We start from the raw sequence: 23,194 nt of genomic DNA on the forward strand, positions 1-23,194 counted from the left end.
TGTTGAGTTAGGTAATTTTAGCCAAGACAATTCTGAAGAGCTACAGTTTGCATTCTCGGTTCTCTTCACTGATTTCTGCAAGACAATAAATGGATGGACAGGGATTTCTGCACATTGCTCAATGTACTGAGAATTAAATTGTATATGAAGAAGGGTCACCTTGTCATGCTGTGCAATTCCAGAAATTGTTCCCCGATAGGGCGGCATGGTAGCGTAGTGGTTAACACAACACTTTACTGTACCAGCAACCCAAGTTCATTTCCTGCAGCTGCCTGTGAGGAGTTTTTATGTTCTCCACCAGGGGCTCCGGTTTCCTCCCAAAGTCCAAAGACGTTCTGGATAAGTTAACTGGTCATTGTAAATTGTCCCTTGATTAGGTTGGGATTAAATCGGGGTTGTCCCATTAACAGAAGAGAGCAGGAACAAATTCAAGGTGCTGGTCTGTAAGTGCCAGAAGGGTGTATTTCACACTGTATCTCTAAATCAGGGGTTCTCAACCTAGGCTCCTTGGACCCCTTGGTTAATGGTCGGGGTCCATGGCATAAAAGAGGTTGGGAATCCCTGCTCTAAGTATATTAAATAAATAAATATAATGATTTAGGTAGTAGGTAGAACAGGTGACTCGGCGCCACTGAATTCGATTTGCTCCTGTATTGGTTTTTCCAGTGCTCAGCATTTCTTCCACATTCCAAGGATGTGGTTATATAAATGACCTAAAGTGTAGGTGGGTGGAAGGAGCATTAAAAAATGAGGTGGTTGATATGCAGGATAAGAGGTTATGATAGGTGTTCCTAACCTGAGGTCTGTGGACCCCTTGCTTAATGATATTGGTCCTTGGCATAAAAAAGATTGGAAAACCCTGTGTTATGGGGTATGGGAGTGCTGGCAGTTGTTCTGTGGGCGAATATAGGGGACCATTCAGCATGCAGAAACAATGTCATCATAAAATATACCAAGTTCAAAGTAAATTTATTATCAAATTACATACAAGTCACTATATACAACTCAATTTCTTCCAAGCATAGTCAATAAATCCATAATAGAATAATAACCATAATAGAATCAGTAAAAGACCACAGGAACTTGGGTGTTCAATCAGTGTGCAAAAGACAACAAGCTGCAAATATAAAAATAAAGAAATAGTAATAATAAATAAATATAAAAAACGAGGTAAATAACTCTTGGAAGCAAAATGATTGAAAGTTTTGCATTTTCAAGATTGTTTAATGTCATTTCGTGTACACCAGAATATTTAAAAGTTCAATGATTGTACACCACAATTACCATTTGAGGCTCAGTCAGTAATGTTTCTGCTTGTTCTATAGCTGAGCCCAGCCAGCGAATGCCATCCGTTGTGGTAGGAGTCGTTGGAATGGGTCATGTGCCAGGAATTGAGAAGAACTGGAATAATCTATTAAATATTCAAGAAATAATAAGGTAAAGTTTGCTCTCCCTTTCAGGTGAAACTGCTTTGGGTTAATGTACGTTGATTATTTATGTCAAGAACATAAAGTTGGTTTGCGGGAGTTAATTAGTGTATCCTGTTTATAATGACTTGCTAACATGGGTAGGGTGGGTGGAATGGTTACATGAAAACTTGGGATGGCCGCCATATATTTTAAAATGCTTGATTTGGCTAATTATCTTCTCTTGAAATTTGGACGCCACAGTAGAGTAGCAGCTACCGTGACACTAAAGCAGCTCGGTCTTGGAGTTCAGTTGCACTGACAAATGTAAAGAACTTGTACATTCTCCCCATGACCGCTTGGGTTTCCTCCCTGTGCTCTGGCTTCTTCCCATAGTCCAAAGACATAGTGGCTGCCAGATTAATTGGGCATTATAAATCATCCTGTGATTGGGCTGGGGTTAAATAGGTGGGTTGCTGGGCCAGGCAGCTCATTGGGCCAGAAGAATTTGTTCTGTGTTGTAAATCAGGGGTTCCAAACCTTTTTTTATGCTATGGACCCCTACAAAGGGTACATGAACCCCTGCTCTAAATAAATAAATGGCTAGCGAATAGTCTCCATGAAGTTCAGGAACTGCCTTAAAGTGAGTGAGATCCAAAAAAGTGTGTGCAACCTAGAAAATAGATTGGGTCTTGAAATGTTACTGAGTAGCTGCTGCGTGGGGTGGAATGTGGGAGTGCCATTTTACTCAGCAGGAAGGAGTCAGGGGTTCCCAACCGATGGTCCACAGGTCCCTTGCTTAATGATATTGGAACCCCTAGACTAGAAGCATTACCAGCTTGACACTCAGTATTTCTAGCAGGGTGGAAGGCGATTTAGCACTCATTGATATTGGGTGTCCAGCGGGCAGAGGAATTTGTTTGAGGGGGCTCTGCAGAAGCAGCAGTGTGGAATGAGTAACATTATTAATGTACTTCAGGAGGACATAAAAGGTCAAAAGTGGAACTTCTGAACAGTGTTCATCAACAGGAATCGCGTAACCAAAACTGCATGGTTTTCAAAGTTCAAAGTAAATTTACAATCAAAGTACATGCATGTCACCATATACAACCCTGAAATTCGTTTGCTTGCGAGCACCAAATAAATCCATAACAGAATAATAACCATAATGGAGTCAGTGAAAGAGCACACCAGCTTGTGGGTTCAACCCGTGTGCAGAAGACAACACACTGTACAAATACATAAAAATAAATAAATATCAAATACAAATGATGAAGAGTCCTTGAAAGTGAGTCCAAAGGTTTTGGGAACATTGCAGTGATAGGGCGAGTGAAGTGATCTCCTCTGGTTCAGGAGCCTGATGGTTGAGGGGTAGTAACTGTCCCTGAACCTGGAGGTGTGGGTCCTGAGGCTCCTGAACCTCCCTGATGGCAGCAGCGAGAAGAGAGCATGACCTGGGTGTTGGGGGTCCCTGATGGTGGATGCACTTCATGTATATGTGCTCAATGGTAGAGATGGCTTTACCGTGATGGACTGGGCTATATCCACTACTTTTTGTATGATATTTTGATTCATGATCACTGGTGTTTCCAACTTGGTTTAAATCACTAACTAGGCATGTTCTGTGTTATAATGATGTCCTGGTCTTTATCAATAGCAGTGTGTGGTTTTATCATAGCTGGTATTGGAGGTGCCCCGTCCTAATTTTCAGAAAAAATTCTTTAATTTTTGATTTTATTGCATTGATTCCTGATTTTAAAAATATGAGCTCTGTGTTTCATTAAAGCATACTTGATGATCTAGGAAGTGAAATTCTGAAAATCATCTGAAATGAAGCAAGTTAGTGTGGCATGTCAGTGTCCTCCAGCAGGAAGTATTTCCATTTCAGTGTTTTTAGTTGGACATAGTTATGAAATTCAGAATTCTGGATTTCACCAAAATTGGAAAAAAATTCAACTTAGAAATTCCATTAATGTTCTGAGAGACAATAATTTTTAATATATTTTTAAAAATTTGCTCACTTCTCAGCATCTGGTCATCAATATAAAGGCCAGCAATTGTTCATTCATCATTGCCCTTGAATTGCCTTGAGTGAATTGCTGGAAACCATTTCAGGGGGCGTCTAAAAATGAACAACATTGGGTCTGGAGGCACACAGTCGGGAAAGGTTTCCTTGCCTGGCAGAGATTAGCAGATCTGATTTTCTGCTAGTCTGATTTCACCAATGTGTCTGCTGCACTGTAGTTCAAGAGTTGATTTGAAGTCTGCCAAGGGTTTACAGAAAAGCAGCTTAATAAACATTTTAATGTGATTGCATTCTTGATGAAAATAGTAAGCTGTAGATGCAGTAAATCTGAACTAAAACTGAAAAAGCTGGAAAAATTTGAGATTGGGCATCATCTTCAGAGAAGATTTGTCTGAAATATCAAAACTGAAGAAAAGAAGTTAGTTTGAAGCAATAGAGTGAAGAGGGGGGAGAGATGGATGGGCAAATGGAATATCTCTGAGAGTGAATGTTGTCGTGGTCATCCAGTTAGCAGGTGACTAGGGTAATTGTGGTCATCCAGTTGATGGGTGAATGGGGCAGCTGTAGTGATCATCCAGTTGACGGGTTAATGGGGGCAGTTGTAGTGGTTGATGAGTGAATAGGGACAGTTGCTGTAGTTGACCAGTTGACAGGTGAATGGGGGCAGTTGCAGTCGTTGACCAGTTGATGGTGAGTGGGGTCGGTTGTAGTGGTTGACCAGTTGACCGTGAGTGGGGTTGGTTGAAGACAACACATGCACTGGAGCATAAAAGTTGGGAACTTTTTTTTTATTGAATTTTCAAATAGGTTACAGAAAGAAAGAAAAATTATCGACCCTTCCCCCTCCCCCCAACATATCCCTATAAAGAAAAAAGAAAGAAAGAATGCCTGGATATCGGAAGATCCCCACATGCTCCACGGAGTTCATAATAGCTTTAATATGTATATTTATTTATTTATTTCCCCGGATAACCAATAATTTTATCTTTGGAGCACCTATATATTTAATCCTATTTTTTGTAAATAAGGGTGCCAAATTTTCAGAAATATTTCATATTTATCTCCTAAATTATAAGTAATTTTTTCAAGTGGAATGCAGCTAAAAATTTCATTCTTCCAACGATCTATTCTTAAGTATGAATCCGATTTCCAAATAACTGCAATAGCCTTTTTGGCTACTGCCAATGCAATTTTTATGAATTCTTTCTGATATTTATTCAATTTGGATTTCCATTTTATCCCTTCAATATCGCCTAGTAAAAATAATGTTGGATTATGTAGACGTTGTATTCCAATAATTTGTTCCAGTAAAACTCTTAAATTTGTCCAAAAAGGTTGAATTTTAAAACAAGACCAAGTAGAGTGTGTTTAAAAAAAAAGTACCAATTTCTTGATTACATCAAAAACATTGATCAGATAAATAAATGTGTGAGGAAATTCCTTTGGAAAGGTAAGATGTCAAGAATATCGTTGGAAAAATTGACATGGAAATTTGACCTAGGAGGGTTACAATTACCAAATTTTAAGAATTATTACAAAGCAAATCAACTTAGATTTATTGCATCTTTTTTTGATGAAGATAAACTGGCATGGATTAGAATAGAATTAGATAAAATAGGAGAAAATATACCAGAAGATTTTATATATAAATGGGAATCTAAATGGATACGGGAAAAGAAAGAATCTCCTATACTAAAACATTTGATTGATTTATGGAATAAGATAAATGTTGATGATGAGATAAAGAAATCTTTATTAGCAAAGAGACCTTTAATTCAAAATAAACTTATCCCTTTTACATTGGATAATCAACTTTTATATAACTGGTTTCACAAAGGGATTAGATATATAGGAGACTGTTTTGAAGGAGGTATATTAATGTCATTTGACCAATTAAAGAATAAATATAAAATATCAAATAACACTCTTTTCTGTTATTTCCAATTAAGGGCTTAATTTAAGAGATAAACTGGGTCAAACAATGTTATTGCCGAAACCTATTGAAATAGAAACTTTAATTCATAAAGGAAAAATTAAAATATTTATTTCTGATATGTATAATTTGATTCAAAAACAGGCAATTAAACAAGGAATTCATAAGTCAAGACAAAAATGGGAAACTGATTTGAATATTAAAACAAGTTGGTCAAGATTATGTCTAGACAGTATGACAAATACAATAAATGTTCGACTAAGATTAGTACAATATAACTTTTTACATCAAATATATATTACACCACAAAAAATAAATTAAACTCAAAGTTGGGAACTTTAAGCCTTGTGGAACACTCTCAGCAGGTCAGGTGACGCCAGTGAAGAGAGAAACAAGCATATCACAAACCAATGACTTGCAGCAGGATTTGTGAGTTACGATACAGACCGGGAAAGTGTGTTAATCTGAATTTGTAGGAATTGTACTGAGTTCATAAGCCTGCGGTATGCCTAATGGAAGATGAAGATTCAGTTAATCCTGATCCCACCCCATCAGAGATGATCTATTTTATAAAAATTTTTAATATATCTTAATTTCCAGTTTTTATTATGTACTGCTGTTGCATAACAGCAAATTTCACAACATATGCCTGTGATAGATTCTGATCCCTCCCAAGAACTTATTTTATTCTCTTCCCCACCCATTCCCTGACAAACGTTGGTCTGAAAGGTTGGTTCTTTGTACCACTGCTGCCTAACTAGCTAAACTTTGCCAACCTGTTCATGTTGATATGCTTAGTACATTGTTTCTTTCCTCTTCCTTCAATAACCAATGGATTACCTTTTTTTTCTTGGCAGTGTTCCTCCACCTTCGTTAGTTTTGAAAGTATTGAAGTTTTCTCTTAAAACAGCAGTTTTTGGACTCGTAGGTTATGGCTGCTACCGTTTGGGAAAAGGGACCATTCAGTTGATACTGTCAAGACCATTTGTACAGAGTTACCTCCATAAATATTCAAATCAACTCTTCTAACTGAAAGGAAGACATTGTTTGAGAAATGCTGAAGGAAGATTTGGATATTCCAGTGTTTGATTTACATTTTGAATTCAGTAACAGATGTGATTCAGAACATGGATGTCTTCAGTTTGACAGGCCATGCCCATTGGGAATGACAAGAAATAATTACCAGAAATTAAACTGATTCCATGTTATGCAAAAAAGCATGAGTTGTAACTCGCAAGAAATGGGCTCTATGAACTTAATTCACAAGTTACTGTATTTTAAGCCTGTCAGTTTGAGGGTAGGTGTGGCAGAACTTAAATTTACAAATTCATATTTTGAAATATTGTAGTAGCATTATTTCCATTGAATGCACATCAAGAAGCCTATGGTTGCTTTAGAATCGTGTTCAAATGCCACTGGGGCAATCTTGGGATTATCTCATCTGCTCTTTAACAACTGAAACTACACAGAACTGTCCTGGTAACTTTTAAGATTTTGATGTATTATCCAAAAGGCAGCAACTGTTTACAGTTTTAAGATACAACCGGTAGCTTTTAGTTACATTTATTAACTCTTACTTTGAAGGCTAATGGATTCTAATAAAATAAGTATTTACAATTATTTATGATTCACTCTTTCACAAGCTGCATGCATTTCCAGGTTTTTGCCTCCCCTTCTGAAGTTTGCCATTTTACAGCGTGTTTCAAATCTGATGGACAGATCTCCTCCCCACTTTCCACTCACCCCTGCCTCCCTCTTTCCAGAGTAAAATATTTGGAAGACCTTTTACTTGTAGGAGTGCTGAAGGAAGATGTGCATTTTTCCAGTGTTCAGTTTACACCCGGAATTCAGTAATAGATGAGATTCAGAACATGGGTGAATTCTCATTGATAGGCCACACTAGCTGGGAGTGATGAAAGACCAGAAATCTCCATTTCTGGAAATAATGAGGAGTTGCTGTATAATTGCTAGGGCCCCTTCCCTTATTTTGGTTATTTTAGATTACAATAATTGGTATTGATTTGAGTACGAGCAGGCTATGTTCCAATGAGGATCTTCACTGTCAAATTTAATGCTTTTTTTTTTCAGTTCCATACACAGGTATCCAGTTGTATAGTAGATTCATCACCTGTTTCTATCCAGCAAGCACTTCATCAATTTTCTGTGTTGTTTAAAAAGTATGAACAACACTTAATGCCATAAAATGACAAAATCTGCTTTTAATACTCCACCCTTCTTGTCTTAGTCCAGGGGTTCCCAGCCTGGAGTCCACCAACCCCTTGCTTAATAGTATTGGTGCGTAGCATAAACAAGGTCAGGAACCCCTGCCTGAGTCAAATGATTATAGCATTCCTAATAGCCCATTAAATGCCAAATCTGGCCAGGCAGTAATCTGATTGAAAGCTACTTCCTCTATCAGAGTTGGGAATGTAATAAATTCTTGAGTGTTTTATGAATTGTATTCTGCTACGCTCGTTTTTATTTATGGATGGTTGATAATTAAAAACACAGTTTGCCAGTGTTTTAGTTTGCAAGGTTTGCTTTTGTTGATTACACTATTCTGAATTTGTATTTCCGTTATATGTTTTCAAATCATTCGAGGAATCTAGTATGACTTCCTTAAGCAGTAGTGATCGTGTTCACTTACTGTGAATCTGCATATCTTGCTGACTGCTAGACTGCTTCTGCTTCATATTTGTAGGTCTCATACAGGGGTTCCCAACCTGGCTAATGCCATGGAGCCTTGCCATTAATCCAAGGGGTCTATGGAACCCATGTTGGGAGCTGTTGGTCTAGTATCACCTTCAACACCAAAACATTGCTCTGTGAAATTCTGTATTCTGTCTAATGCAAGTTGTGTAGGGAAAAATGAATGAAATGTAATAATTTATAATTTAATTATCAAGATTACACTTGTTCATCTAAACAATGAATTGTGTGTGGGTAAATACATGGGTATAACATTAAAAACGAGACTCTGCAGCACACAAAATGCTGGAGGAACTCAAAGTCAGGCAGTATCTATGGAGGGGAATAAAGAATCTTGACCCAAAACACTGACTCTCCATAGATTACTGAGTTCCTCTGGCATTTTGTGTGTGTGATACGTATAACCATGCAGTTTTCTTGACGAGTAAAGGGCTCAATTCATTTTTATTTAGCCTTTTGAATGTTTGCAGAAATGTAAAGTGCACCTTGATGCCTTTTGGGGAGATAGGTACATTGGTTTGTCATACAAATCACACCCATCTTATTTCTGGTACAACTAGTTTAACAATTTTATTTTGACTAAAATTGTCAGGGAAATGGTAGAGTAAAAATAACGTCGTGGAAATGCATGCCTGCATCAGGAATCTGAATGCATTGCAAGTGTTGTCTCTTATGTTAATAATAATTGTGCCATATATATCTTGATTTGGATAAGCTGTAACTTTAACCAAATTAGTAAACAGTTTTGTTAGTTAGATTTAAAGCAGAATGTATCAGCAGGTCTAAATTATAAAATCATATGGATCACAAAAACATTTGAGATGCTATTCAAGGCTCTTTGTGTTTAAATATCTTTTGGGAAATGTTTCATTCTGATGGAATGAATAACATTTCCACTAAGCTTTAATAAACTTCAGAAAATGAAATGTTGCATGTTATACGGTACTATTTAATTTTGAGGAAAGTAGAATTAAACATGAAAAACATGTAACTTAACACCTGTTCATGCTCACAGTTTTAATTCTAGTTTTCCCAGACTGAATACTCAAAATAACTGAATATGCACGAGTTGTGATTTTTCAGTCAGTATTTTCCCCCACGGCCAACACTGGTCTTTTTGTGATTCATTAAATTATTTCAAAACTGAATTCATTAAAACTGAAATTAAGCGTTCAGCCGTGCCTATGCATAATCACATCTGTCTGCTTTGTGTGTAACTACAAAGAATCTTTATTTCTAATTTGGTAACTCCTGTTATTTTGAAACTTTCTGTTACCCTTGCTGAATATTGTGGTGTGCAGCAATTTGAATTCATTTCTGAAAACTTTTAATAACTCTGCTTTATTAAATAAAACTGATACTGAACATTTTTTCTTTACACACAGCTCACATTGCAAGCAAAATGTAAGACTTCAAAAGCGCATCTGTTAATGTCAAAATAGTTTCCGTTAGAAGTAAATATGCATTTTGTTGTCATACAGTTCTCAAGGGTAAAGTGGGCCTGTTGGTCTCGACTGACAAGAATCAATGAATAGAGTGGTTTGAATTGTATATTTGAGTTAATTAAATTCAACATGTATCGAGGGACAATGAGAACCAAAGATAGTAGATAATAGAGTTGATCTGGCCACTGGATTTAGCAGTCTTAACAATCTTTCAGTTTGTGCTTTTTCAAATCATAAGTATTTAATGCTACCTATAAATCATGGGAAACGTGAGATACAGTAAAATTTAAATTCCAGCTTGTCATTCCCATTCCTGGGATTGTTTTGCAGAAACACTTAATTTAAGATAACATTCCCTGACAAGTGTTACTTCTAATGTTATAACAAGCCTTGATTTTTATTTGGTTATCTATTGTGTGATGCTGCCTTGCTGGGCTTCATTTCTGCTCTCAGGTACTGGACTTTTGTTTAAATGGAATCACTTGGGACACTTGAGTTGTACAGAGTCAGGGTTTCTGGTCATTCTGATATGGGTTATGTGGTTTTTGTACCATTGTAATATGTACTTAAAATATATACAATTTCTGTAGGATTGTGCCTTTTAACTGCTGAGCATTCTGAGGTATTACAGATCATAATGGTAATGTTCTTGTAAAAATAAAATTTTGCAGAGATTTTACTTGTGTTTCAGTTACTTTTTTGGATAGCAGGGTGGAGATATGTTTCTACCAAAGGCGTTCTTTCCCTCCACTAGCCTGCAGGTCACCCTTGGGCAAGGTGTAGCACCTGCTTAGCCCCCTGATCAGGGTCACATGAAGCCAGGGGAGCAGCTGGTGCATATCACAAGTCCTGGTTATGTGATCACTGATACCAGGCAGACAATCTCTGAAGAGTATTGATAATGGCCAGGGTCACTCATCTTGTAAAGACACTGTCCAGAAGCAGGTAATAGCAAGCCACCTCTGTAGAAAAAAATTGCCCAGAATGATCATGTCAATTCCGCCCATGTCATAATGATGAATTTGCCATTGAATATCCTGCATCTTAGTGAGTTTTTGTTATAAAATTCCAAATCACTAACTAAGGGGGTCATGATCTATTGTAAGGATCCTAGATTTGTACAAATAAAAGATAAATAAATGTATTCTAATGCCCTTGTTGGATTGTTCCATTTGGGGAAGAAAATTCTTTTGGGAGATCTAGTTTCTTCCTTTCTGAATGAGGTTTAGCGGAGTGCTGCCTGGTTTAGAGGGCATGAGCTATCATGAGCGACTGGACAGACTTAGCGGCAGAGGCTGAGAGGAGATCTGATTGAGAGGCACAGGTAGAGTAGACTGTATCTGTTTCAGCAGGTTGAAATGTCAATACAAGAGGGTATACGTTGAAGGTGAGAGGGGTTAGGGTCAAGGAGGATGTGAGGGATAAGTGTTTTTTTATTACTTAGAGAGTGGTGGTGGAATGTCCGTGTTGTAGAACAGTGCCGCACAGCAACAGGCCATTCAGCCCACACTGTGGTGGCAAACCAGCTAAAAAGCAAATCAAAAATATCCAAACACTAACCCCTCCTTTCTACACCCTGTCCATATCCCTCCATCCTTCTTAAATCCATGTGCCTATCCAAATGTCTCCTAAAAGCCTATAATGTATTTGTCTCTACCACTATTCCAGGCATCAACAACTCTTTGAGTGAAATATTTACCCCTCACATCCCTTTGGAACCTACCCCTCTCACCCTCAATGCATGTCCTCTGGTATTAGACATTTCCACCCTGGGAAACAGATACTCCCTGTCTACTCGATCTATGCCTCTCCTAATCGTGTAAACCTCTGTCAGATCTCCGCCTCAGTCCCCACCACTCTCGTGAAAGTAAATATGGTGACAGAGGCAAATACATCAGGGGCTCTTAGACAGGCCTGTGAATGTGAAGCAGGTGGAGGGATATGGATGTTGTGTAGATAGCAAGGCGCTTAGTTTTCAGGAGGGCGGGCGGAGTTGATTTACTTTTTAGCTGGTTTAGCACAACATTGTGGGCCTATTCCTGTGCAGTACTGTTCTATGATGAGGTGAAAAGTTTATTAAAGGTAATTTTTCAACAGACTAAAGTTCTATACAGTCAGGATAAGTTTGTGAATCAGCTCATCATATTGAGTGTACTATCTTCTATTTTTTCCTCTCCTGGAAAGAGGGAAGATCTGAAGTGTAATTTTTAAAGTTCCCTAATGATCGAAAGCACTCCAGATTGTGATTCCAGTGCCGGAGTTTTCCTCTAAATCATAAATCACTTTGGAGGAGAATCTTAAAAGAGATTTCAGGAACTCTGATCAATTGTTAAAGAGATGGATGGAAAGTTGTGTTGTCCAGCACTTTGTATTGTAGCTCCCTCCCAGCTGGTCTAGGTCAGCATCCCATGATGAGTCGTCATGTTTGAACTAATATTGACTGAAGCAAGAGATTGCAGAAACACAAACTACTACCAGGGCTGGGGTCCACAAACCCCTCGGGTAATGCTAGAGGCCCATGGCATAAGTAGAGGTTGGGAATACCTGTGCTGGAGGAATGTAGTGAGTGGCTGTAACTGTGGAAGCAAGAAAATCGGATGGTTTTGGCCTGAGACCCCGCGACAGCACTCACGAAGTGAGACTGATAGACTGCGACTGCTTGTGTCCCATAACCTAGTTTGACAACTGCACTCATTCTCCACTTGTGCACTTAATTGTTTAGAAATGTTAATAACATGGTTAAATTAATAAATAGACTCTTTATTAAGCAATAGTTATCACTGGACATTTGTTTATGTATAACTGATGCTGTACCCTTTACACTTATGTCAGCAGTTTTTTAAAACAAAAGCTTGTGCTTTCAATAGCTGGATAAACAGCAATAGAAATGTCCTGACGAAGGGTCTCGACCCAAAACATTGACTGCTTCTTTCAACGGTTGCTGCCCGACCTGCTGAGTTCATCCAGCTTTTTTGTACGTCTTGATTTGACCACAGCATCTGCAGTGAACCTTGTGTTTAATAGAAATGTTTACCAAATATTCTTTCACAGAAACACCTATAATGTCATCTTCCCTTGAGATTGGTCTGTGAGCCAATACCATGTTGAGAGAAGAACCTGTTTTTAAAATGCAGTGTATTTTGGTTAATTGGGACCAATACAGTTTCATGGAAATTGTTAAAAAGTTATTTTTTTTAAAAACCAAACTGCCATTTAACTGAGTAACAAGTAACATATTTAAATGAAATGCAGAACACATGAATACACTACCAATACTACTACAGTACTATAAAACTGTATTAGTTCCTAATAGTTATTGACAGATCCAGTGTATGCTCTTTTGGTTGACTATAAAGGAACAGAATCAGTATAGACACCTAGTGTAGACAATGGACTGTCTTCATGCAAATTTTGATAATCGCATCCTCCAAATCTTCTTTTTCATTGTAACATTCAAGATGATTGTTGATGCCTTCAAGTTCTTTGTAGTTCCAAACTTGTTGAAGATGTGAAATTGTTTCATTTTCACCCCCAGTCATTTCTGGCTTCTCCAAGCCTAAATGCTTGAAACCACAATGAGCAAAACAGTCCTAAATTGTTTCGCTGCTTATTTCTTGCCAACTGTGAGTGATAAAAATCACTGCTATTTGAACAGAAGTACGTTCAACTGACGCTATTTTAAGAACTGATCACTCTAAGCAAGTGTAGCGCCTAACAGCCACGCAAGTGCCTGCGTCTGACGCTAGTTAGAACTGGCAACAGTCTCTTGTCCCAATTAAGTGGCATAGTGTCCCAAATAAATGAGAGTGAATCCTGACTATTTTCTCAATTAGTTGTTCTTTAAGTTGTCTCAAATAAGCAGCTGCCCCAATTAACCGGAATCCACTATACTCCTAATTTAGTATCTGGGACGTATGACTGTAAATGAAAATTAGTTTAAAATTTGTTACATGTTCTTTATTTGAATTAGCAAGAGCTCAACGCAGAAAGAAAAAAAATCAAATGTTTACAGTAGCAGCAGTACAAATATCAAAATACTTACCATTCACTGAACAAGCCAATCTCTGCAATGGCAAAGGCAGTCGCAGATCCAACAACATCACGTGTAGCCTGGATTTTTCTCCCTTTGCCCTCTCTCCAAGTCTAATTCTGACTCTTGAAGTACTATTCCCTGTCTCATCACCAGCTATGATCCAACCTAAGATGAAGCTCGCTTCTCTTGCACCAAGGTGCCCCTTTTATACTCATCAAACCCGTACACTGCTACTTTTCCATGCATTCCATACCTGCATCCACACAATGGCCTCGCCCTCCCCAGAAAACCATGTTCTTCATTTTCCACTGTTATGACTGTAGACTTGTACTCCCATAACAACGTTGTGGATTAGTTCTCCAAAACAATCCCTCTCCAAGCTAACAGCACTTCATCTTTCAGACTTCCGTTTTATTTAAACATATACCAAGGAGGAGCCACATTTAACTTCCTCCTTCCAGCAGAGTTTGAATATTCTCCGAGGGTTTCCTCCACATGCTCTGGTTTCCTCCCACATTCCACAAAATTTGCATGTTAGCTAGTTAATTGGTCACTTGACAGTGTGAGTTCATCAGACCATAAGGGCCTGTTGCTGTGACTCATCTCAAAATAAAAATAAAAATAGTTGCTACCAGGAGCCAGATTGGTTCATCTGGGAGGTTGGAAAGTCAAAGTTTGCTTTTGCATTTCATCGGTCACAGATTTATTCCTCTGCAGTGTGTCAGTGTAGTTGTCCGCCTGTGTAGCGTAAGAGGCCAGCACGTTTACAGAAGTGGTTCCTTCACCATTTTAGCAGAATTCAATATTAATATTGTTTCTTTAAGGTTGTTATAGTCAGGGATGGTGGTGAGGATAAGCTCCCACTACCTATTAAATGCCCCCAATGGCGTGTGTCTCAAATAGCCTCTGACAACAAAGTCCAGCTCCTGGCCTTCACATGTGGCTTAGCTACTAAGCCCAACGGAACAGTTTCTAGTGATGGGAGAAGGGACAAAAGTGGGTTACTGTAAGATCATAAGACATAGGAGCAGAATTAGGCCATTTGGCCCATTGAGTCTTCTCTGCCATTCAATAAAGGTGATTTTAACCCCCTCCTTCTCCCCATAACCTTTGATGCCATGTCCAATCAAGAACCTATCAATCTCCACCTTAATTACACCCTACAACTTCACCTCCACTGCTGCCTTTGGTAACAAATTGCACAAATTTACCACCCTCTGGCTGAAGAAATTTCTCCGCATTTGTTTATAAATGGACGCCCCTCTATGCTGAGGCTGTGCCTTCTCGTCCTAGACTCCCCCACCGTGGGGAAACGTCTTCTCCACATCTACTCTGCCTAGGCCTTTCAACTTTCAAAAGGTTTCAATGAGATTCCCCCCCCCCCCCACTTATACTTCTAAATTCCAGTGAGTACAGGCCCAGAACCATTAAACGTTCCTCATTTGATAACTCTTTTATTACCTGAATTGGTCTTGTGAACCTCCTCTGGACCCTCCCCAATGCCAGCACATCGTTTCTTTGATAAGGAGCCCAAAACTGTTCACAATATTCAAGATGAGGCCTCATTAGTGCCTTATAAAGCCTCAGCATTACATTCCCACTTTTGTACTCTAGACCTCTTGAAATGAATGCTAACATTACCATTGCATTCCTCACCACCTTTAGGATGTTTGCACAAGGACTCCCAAGTCCCTTTGCATCTCAGATTTTTGGATTTTCTCCCCATTTAGAAAATCGTCTGCACATTTATTTCTACTACCAAAGTGCATGACCATGCATTTTCCAACATCGTATTTCATTTGCCAATTTCTTACCCATTCTCCTAATCTGTCTAAGTCCTTCTGCATCCTACCTGTTTCCTCAACACTACCTGCTCCTCCACCAATCTTCATATCATCTACAAACTTGGCAACAAACCCATCTATTCCATCATCTAAATCATTGATATACAGCATAAAAAGAAGTGGTCCCCACACCAACCCCTGCAGAACACCACTCACCACTAATTTCCAACCAGAGTAACACCCAAGTACCCCAACTCTCTGCTTTCTATTAGTTAATCAATTCTCTATCCATGCTAATACGTCACTTCCCAACTCTGTGTCCTTATCTTATGGATAAGTCTTTTATGTGGCACCTTATCGAACGCTTTCTGAAAATCCTAGTAAATAACATCCATCCATTCCCCTCTATCCACTGCCCTTGTTATATCCTCAAAGAACTCCATAAATTTGTCAAACAGGACCTGCCTTTGCTGAATCCATGCTGTGCCTGACTGAAGGATCCATTTCTTTCCAGAAGCCTCACTATCCTTTAATGATGGCTTCAAGTATTTTCCCAACTACAGATGTTAAACTAACTGGCCCATAATTAACTGCCTTTTGCCTCCATTCTTTTTTTGAACAGTGGCATGATATTCGCCTTCTTCTGATCTGCCGGGACCTGCTCAGAGTCTAGAGGATTTTGGTAAACTATCGACAAGGTCTCTGCCTTTTCTTTCAGTACCCTGGGATGCATTCCATCAGCACCAGGGGACTTCAGGCCCACAAGTTTGCCCTTTAGTGATGGCTATTGTGTTGAGGTCCTCGCCTCCCTTCATCAAAGACACTGAAGCGGGCAGGTCATCACCACCACTAGGAATGGAAGGACATACTGATTTTTACCTGTGATGCCTTGATCCTGAAAAAAATTAAATTATTTTAAAAGTTATTCCTGTCATCAATATGATTTAATGTATCATTAATAATTTAATTCCCCCACTTGCTGTGGGATTTAAGTGGTCAATAAGTGGATGTCTCTATTCCTGTACCTTCTCCACTGTCCACTTTCAGATTGAGGGAGGCCACACCTACGCTGGTTTTGTGGGTTCCGAACTGGTTAATGAGGCTAGTTGGGAATCGCGGCTCCCTTCCCAGAGAGTGCAGGAGATGGCTGACGGGATGATTAGGTTGGTAGATTGAGATAGTCCACTCTTCGCCCACTTTCCTACATTGCTGATTTATAGCTTCGGTTCTCAGTCCCATCCCAAATGGGTTATGCCTCAGAGGACCGAGTCAGGGTGTCGCACTTCTCCAGCCCAAACAGCTGCCAGAGGAAGAGGCTGATCAGCTGGGGTGCCCAAGACTTTTGCACAGTACTGTACTTGTCAGTGTGGGGCAGAGAGAAACTTTGTAAATCGGGCGGAAGGAAGGGATGTTGGGACTGGTGAGGATGAAGCACCGAAAGAGGAGTTTGGGACAAGTGGCAGAGGAGGAGTGCTAGGGGCAGGGGTTGGCACAGGTGCAGACACACCCGGCCCTGGGACACCAGGCAAGGTCATTTGATTCCAAACAATTGGCTTATTGATCATTACAGAGTGTCTCTCTGGTGCTTCACACTCCCTCCCCTCTCCCTTCCCCTTTTCCCAACCATGATTCCCCTCTCCCTGCCCCCTTCACACTCTGTCCACAATAGAGACCCAGATCAGAATCAGGTTTATCATCACTCACATGTCAGGAATTTTTTTGTGGCAGCAGTACAGTGCAATACATAAAATTACTACCAAAGGAGGTGTAAGGCACTCCCTCCCTCCGCTAACCCGCAGGTCACCTGCTTATCCCCCCGATCAGGGTCACGTGAAGCCATGTAAGCAGCTGGTACATATCACAAGTCCTGGTTATGGGACCACTGACACCAGGCAATCTCTGAAGAGTATAGATAATGGCTGGAGTCACCCGTCTTGTAAAGACACTGTCCAGATGAAGGCAACGACAAACCACTTCTGTAGAAACATTTGCCAAAAACAATCATGGTCATGGAAAGACCATGATCACCCACATCATATGACAAACACATAATGATGATGGCCCAAGGAAGGGTTGGAGGTTCAGTCACTGAACATATGCTTGAGTGAGAATGCTGTTCTTGGACTACAGTTCAGTATTCAACACCATAATTCCCTCCAGGCTCGACAGGAAGCTCAGAGACCTCGACCTTCACCCTGCCTTGTGCAGCTGGATCCTGGACTTCCTGTTAGATCGCTGGCAGGTGGTAAGAGTGGGCTCCCTCACCTCTGCCCCTCAATACAGGAGCCTCTCAGGGCTGTGTACTAAGTCCCCTCCTTTACTCCCTGTACACCCATGACTGTGTCACCACTCACAGCTCCAATCTGCTAATTAAATTTTGCTGATGACATTGATTGGCTTAATCTCAAACAATAACAAGGTGGCCTACAGGGAAGAAGTCATCTCTCTGACACAGCGGTGTCAAGAAAACATCTCTCCCTCAATGTCGCAAAACAAAGGAGCTGGTTGTGGATTACAGGAGGAATGGAGATGGGCTGACCCCTATTGACATCAATGGATCTAGGGATGAGAGGGTGAACAGCTTTAAGTTCCACGGCATCCACATCACCGAGGACCTCAGTGGTCTGTACACACCAGCTGTGTGGTGAGAAAGGCACAACAGCACCTCTTTCACCTCAGATGGTTGAGGAAGTTTGGTATGGGCCCCCAAATCCTAAGAACTTTCTACAGGGGCACAATTGAGAGCATCCTGACTGGCTGTGTCACTGCCTGGTGTGGGAACTGTACCTCCCTCAATCGCAGGACTCTGCAGAGAGTGGTGCGGACAGCCCAGCACATCTGTAGTTGTGAACTTCCCATGATTCAGGACATTTACAAAGACACGTGTGTAAAAAAGGGCCCGAAGGATCATTGGGGACCCGAGTCACCCCAACCACAAACTGTTGCAGCTGCTACCATCCAGGAAATGGTATCGCAGCATAAAAGCCAGGATCAACAGGCTCCAGGACAGCTTCTTCCACCAGGCCATCAGATTGATTAACTCACACTGATTTGAGTGTATTTCTATGTTACATTGACTATCATATTTATTATAAATTACTATGCACATTTAGAGGGAGATGTAACGTAAAGATTTTTACTCCTCATGTATGTGAAGGATGTAAGAAATAAAGTAAATTCAATTCAAAACATACAGATCTTTGGACAGGAAGAGAATGGAGGCACTGGGCCAGTACAGGAATGTTGTAACACATTTTTATCGGGTGGGACTGGATGGAGGGCCTGCTGATGTTTCACATTTTCTTTCCAGTCCCGATGAAGGCTCTTGGCCTGAATCATCAACTGTTTATTCATGTTCTGCCTGACCTGCTGAGTTCCTCCAGCATTTTGTGTGTGTTGCTCTGGATTTCCAGCATCTGCAGAATCTCTCGTGTTCACATTTTCTTTGTTCATTTATAACGTTACACAATTTAAAATATCCTGGCCACTAATCACATGTAGAAACTTTAATGTTCAATGATTCAATTGATTTTAACATTTTAAATGTTAGTTTAGCTTTGAGAGGCTTGTCAACGAAACATGGTGTGAAATGGCGTGAACATGCTTGCTCTGCTTTACAATACCGCCACCTGCTGGTAAAAAGCTGCAATGTTCTGCTTGTCCATTCACTGGGAGTGAATCTTCTTCCCGACTAGCATCACCCTCACTGCTTAGCTGCAAGCCATATTTTTCTCATACCAGACATTAGATAGATGAATGAGCACGGCTTAGGATGGGATTACCTGGTGTACAGAGAAAAAGATTTAAGGGTGTGCTCAGTTTCCTTAAAGATGTCAAGATCCTCATTGACATCTGGAAATCCTGTTGACATCACTCTCTCTTCCTCTCCCTTGCCGCCTACTCTTAAATCAGATATGATCTTGTTTTGAAGTTCGAACACTATAAGGAACGAAACCGTTATTTTGACTGCTTTGAGTCGGTGGACTGGACAATGTTCAGGGATTCATCTTAGAATCTGAGTGAATACACACAGTTGTCACGAACTTCATCAAGACCTGTGTGGATGAGAGTGAGTCTTTGAGAACATACCGGACATACCCAAACCAAAAGCCAAGGAAGAACCACGAGATTCATAGTGTGCTGAGGGCTAGGTCTGTGGCATTCAAGACCAGCGATCCAGAACTGAACAAGAAATCCAGGTAAGACCTACAGAAGGTTATTTCAAGAGCAAAAATGAACAATTCTGATTGAGGTTAGAGACAGAATCAATGCACGTCAGTTCTGGCAGGGTTTGCAAGCCATTACTTCCTACAAAGCGAAACCTAACATCAGGAATGGCTGCGAAGCTTCACTCTCAGATGAGCTCAGGGCCTTTTATGCATGGTTTGAAAGGGAGAATGAAACCACACCTGTAGGAATCCCTGCAGCATCTGGTGACCCTGTGATCTCCGTCTCAGAACACCTTTCAAGAGGGTGAACCCTCGCAAGGCCTCAGGCCCTGATGGTGTACTTGGCGGGGCTCTGAAAACCTGTGCCAACCAACTGGCAGGAGTGTTCAAGGACATCTTCAATCCCTCGCTGCTACAGCTGGAGGCTCCAACCTGCTTTGAAAGGGTAACAATCATACCAGTGCCCAGGGTGAGCTACCCAGGGGCAGTCACATCAGTCATGGCTAAAATCAACTCCTGCCTAAGATAGGACCTGGAACCACTGTAATTTGCCTATCACCACGATAGGTCTATTGTGGATACACTCTCATTGGCTCTCCACTCGTCAAGTCAAGTCAAATTTTATTGTCATTTCGACCATAACTGCTGGTACAGTGCATAGTAAAAATGAGACAACGTTTTTCAGGACCATGGTTTACATGACACAGTACAAAAAACTAGACTGAACTACGTAATTAAAAAAAACACAGAGAAAGCTATACTAGACTACAGACCTACACTGGACTGCATAAAGTGCACAAAAACAGTGCAGGCATTACAATAAATAATAAACAGGACAGTAAGGCAAGGTATCAGTCCAGGCTTCGGGTATTGAAGAGTCTGATAGCTTGGGGGAAGAAACCGTTACATAGTCTGGTCGTGAGAGCCCGAATGCTTCGAAGCCTTTTCCCAGAGGGCAGGAGGGAGAAGAGATTGTATGACGGGTGCATGGGGTCCTTCATAATGCTGTTTCCTTTGTGGATGCAGCGTGTAGTGTAAATGTCCGTGATGGCGGGAAGAGAGACCCCAATGATCTTCTCAGCTGACCTCACTATCCGCAGCAGGGTCTTGCGATCCAAGATGATGCAATTTCCGAACCGGGCAGTGATGCAGCTGCTCAGGATGCTCTCAATACAACCCCTGTAGAATGTGATGAGGATGGGGGGTGGGAGGTGGACTTTCCTCAGCCTTCGCAGAAAGTAGAGATGCTGCTGGGCTTTCTTTGCTATGGAGCTGGTGTTGAGGGGCCAAGGTGAGATTCTCCATCAGGTGACCACCAAGAAATTTGGTGCTCTTTACGATCTCTACCGAGGAGCCGTCGATGTTCAGCGGGGAGTGGTCGCTCCGTGCCCTCCTGAAGTCAACGACCATCTCTGAACTCAACCTTGGTTCACCAGGACAATAGCGATACGTATGTCAGGCTGACTCAGTGTTCAACTCCATCATGCACTCAGTTCCAATCAACAAGCTCCAAACACCTGAGCCTCTGTACCTCTCTCTACAAGCCGATCTTTGACTATCTCACCAAGAGTCTACAGTCTGTGTGATCAGAAACAACATCTCCTCCTCGCTGACAATCAACACTGGCACACCTCAGGGAAGTGTGCTTAGCTCTTCACCCATGACTGTGTGGCTAGGAACAGCTCAAACACCATCTATTAATTTGCCAATGACACAACTATTGTCGGCCAAATTTCAGATGGTGACGAGGAGGCGTACAGGAGCGAGACTGATCAGCTGGTAGAGTGGTGTCTCAGAAACTTTGCACTCAGCTTCAGTAAGACCAAGGAGTTGATTGTGGATTTCAGGAAGGGGAATACACACCAGTCCTCATCGAGGGATCACCAGTGGAAAGGCTGAGCAGTTTCAAGTTCCTGGGTGTCAACATCTCTGAGGATCTATCCTGCCCCAACATATTGATGCAGTTACAAAGAAGGCACCACAACAACTATATTTCATGAGGAGTTTGAGGAGACTTGGTACGTCATCAAAGACTACCACAAATTTCTACAGATGTACCGTGGAGAGCCTTCTAACTGGTTTCATCATTCTCAGATATTGAGGTGGTGGGGGGGCACTGCACAGGATCGAAAAGCTGCAGAGAATCGTAAACTCAGTCAGCTCCACCATGGGCACTAACCCCCCCCCCCCACCCCCCAGAATCCTGGACACCTTCAAAAGGTGATGCCTCAAAAAGGGGACCCCATCACCCTGTCCTCTTCTCATCAGGGAGGAGGTACAGGAGCCTGAAGACACACACACTCAAAAATATAGCATCAGCTCCTTCCCCTCTGCATTCCAATTTCTGAATGAACCCATGAACTCAGTATTTTCCCTCTTCTTTCTGCATGAATTTAATTTATATACATTACGTGTATATCTTTTTTTTTCCAAATTTTACGTTTCCAGACTGTTTTCAAACCAGAGCACCCGGAGGAAGCCCACGCGGAGAACGTACAAGCAGCGGCGGGAATTGAACCCGGGTCTCCTGTACTGTAAAGCAGTTGTGCTAACCACTGCGCTGCCATATACACTGTATATATCGCTACATTTGTCATTACTATAATTTTTTATTATTATTTATTCCAACTTCTACTGCCAATCAACAAACTTCTTGACATATGCCAATGATATTAAACCTGATTATGATTTTTTTCTTTCATTCATTTCCCGTCCCAGCCAGCACCTAGCATGGATTACACAATTTACTACCGATTTCCATCTCTGATATGTACATAGTTCCGCTTTATTCTGAAATCGAGCTCTGTTGTGAAACTCCCAGCCACGCATCTGCCTGATCAAAATTCAACCCCTGAATGTTGTTATGTTCCATAAATTTCAGCTCTTCACATTCATTTGCCCCGCTTTCCCTCCACATAAACATAAATTTGGCACCTCCAAATGGCCACAAGGAACTCAACAAAAGTAAGACGCTTAGAAAATGTTACTGCGGGTGCTCTAAATCTGAAATAAAATCAAATATACTGGAAATAAGCAACCGAAAATGCAGCATCAGTGGAGAAAAACAGTTACATTTCATGTCCGAAAAAGGTTATCTTATTTTTCTCTCTCCACGGGCGTTTTCTTAACTGCAGATTATTTCCCGCATCGTTTCGTTGTGGCAGCGCTAGTAGTAGAAGACAAAAACAGAAAATGTCGGGAAATCTCTGCAGGTCAGGCGTTATCTATAAAGAGAGAAGCAAATAAGTTTTCAGGTCTTCCCTTTTTGTGACAGATTTACAGATGTTTATGGTCAGATCCCGTTCACATTCAGGTGTTGATTACTATCGGTGCAGAAAGGCTCCTGCGGCAATAGTTACGCCTCTCAGGTGGCTCCCGCTGACGGCGATGCACACACAGGGTGTCACTGCAGCTTCCGCAAGGTGACCCTTCCGTTGGGTGTCACTCTGCGGCAGGTGCCCCTCCGCCAAGTGTCGCTGTGGCGGGAGGTGAGCGACGGGCGCCTCTCCGCTTAGTGTCGCTGTGTTGGGAGGTGAGCGACGGGCGCCCCTCCGCTTAGTGTCGCTGTGGTGGGAGATGAGCGACGAGCGCCCCTCCGCTTAGTGTCGCTGTGTTGGGAGGTGAGCGACGGGCGCCCCTCCACTTAGTGTCGCTGTGGCGGGAGGTGAGCGACGAGCGCCCTTCCGCTT

General features: G+C 41.2%; 1 protein-coding gene and 1 long non-coding RNA gene across 13 annotated transcripts in view; one reads left to right on the forward strand and one right to left on the reverse strand.

The window, feature by feature from the left end:
• The window catches only part of trabd (TraB domain containing), a 54,752-nt gene extending 44,554 nt beyond the window's left edge, over window positions 1–10,198 (forward strand). For all 12 annotated transcript variants that reach the window (XM_073066394.1, XM_073066398.1, XM_073066391.1 and 9 more), the window contains exons 10-11: window positions 1,326–1,437; window positions 6,223–10,198. In XM_073066394.1, the coding sequence (XP_072922495.1) occupies window positions 1,326–1,437; window positions 6,223–6,394 (284 nt within the window). In that variant the 3' untranslated portion in view covers window positions 6,395–10,198. The remainder of the gene's footprint in view (window positions 1–1,325; window positions 1,438–6,222) is intronic.
• An 11,896-nt stretch (window positions 10,199–22,094) lies between these two features.
• LOC140739013 (uncharacterized) lies at window positions 22,095–22,906 on the reverse strand. The gene is made up of 2 exons (XR_012101534.1): window positions 22,830–22,906; window positions 22,095–22,729 (listed from the first exon to the last, which is right to left on the reverse strand). It is a non-coding gene; the product is annotated as an uncharacterized lncRNA (long non-coding RNA).
• Between the last annotated feature and the right edge of the window lie 288 nt (window positions 22,907–23,194).

The sequence above is a fragment of the Hemitrygon akajei genome, chromosome 14, assembly GCF_048418815.1.
Source record: "Hemitrygon akajei chromosome 14, sHemAka1.3, whole genome shotgun sequence".
NCBI classification, from domain to species: domain Eukaryota; kingdom Metazoa; phylum Chordata; class Chondrichthyes; order Myliobatiformes; family Dasyatidae; genus Hemitrygon; species Hemitrygon akajei.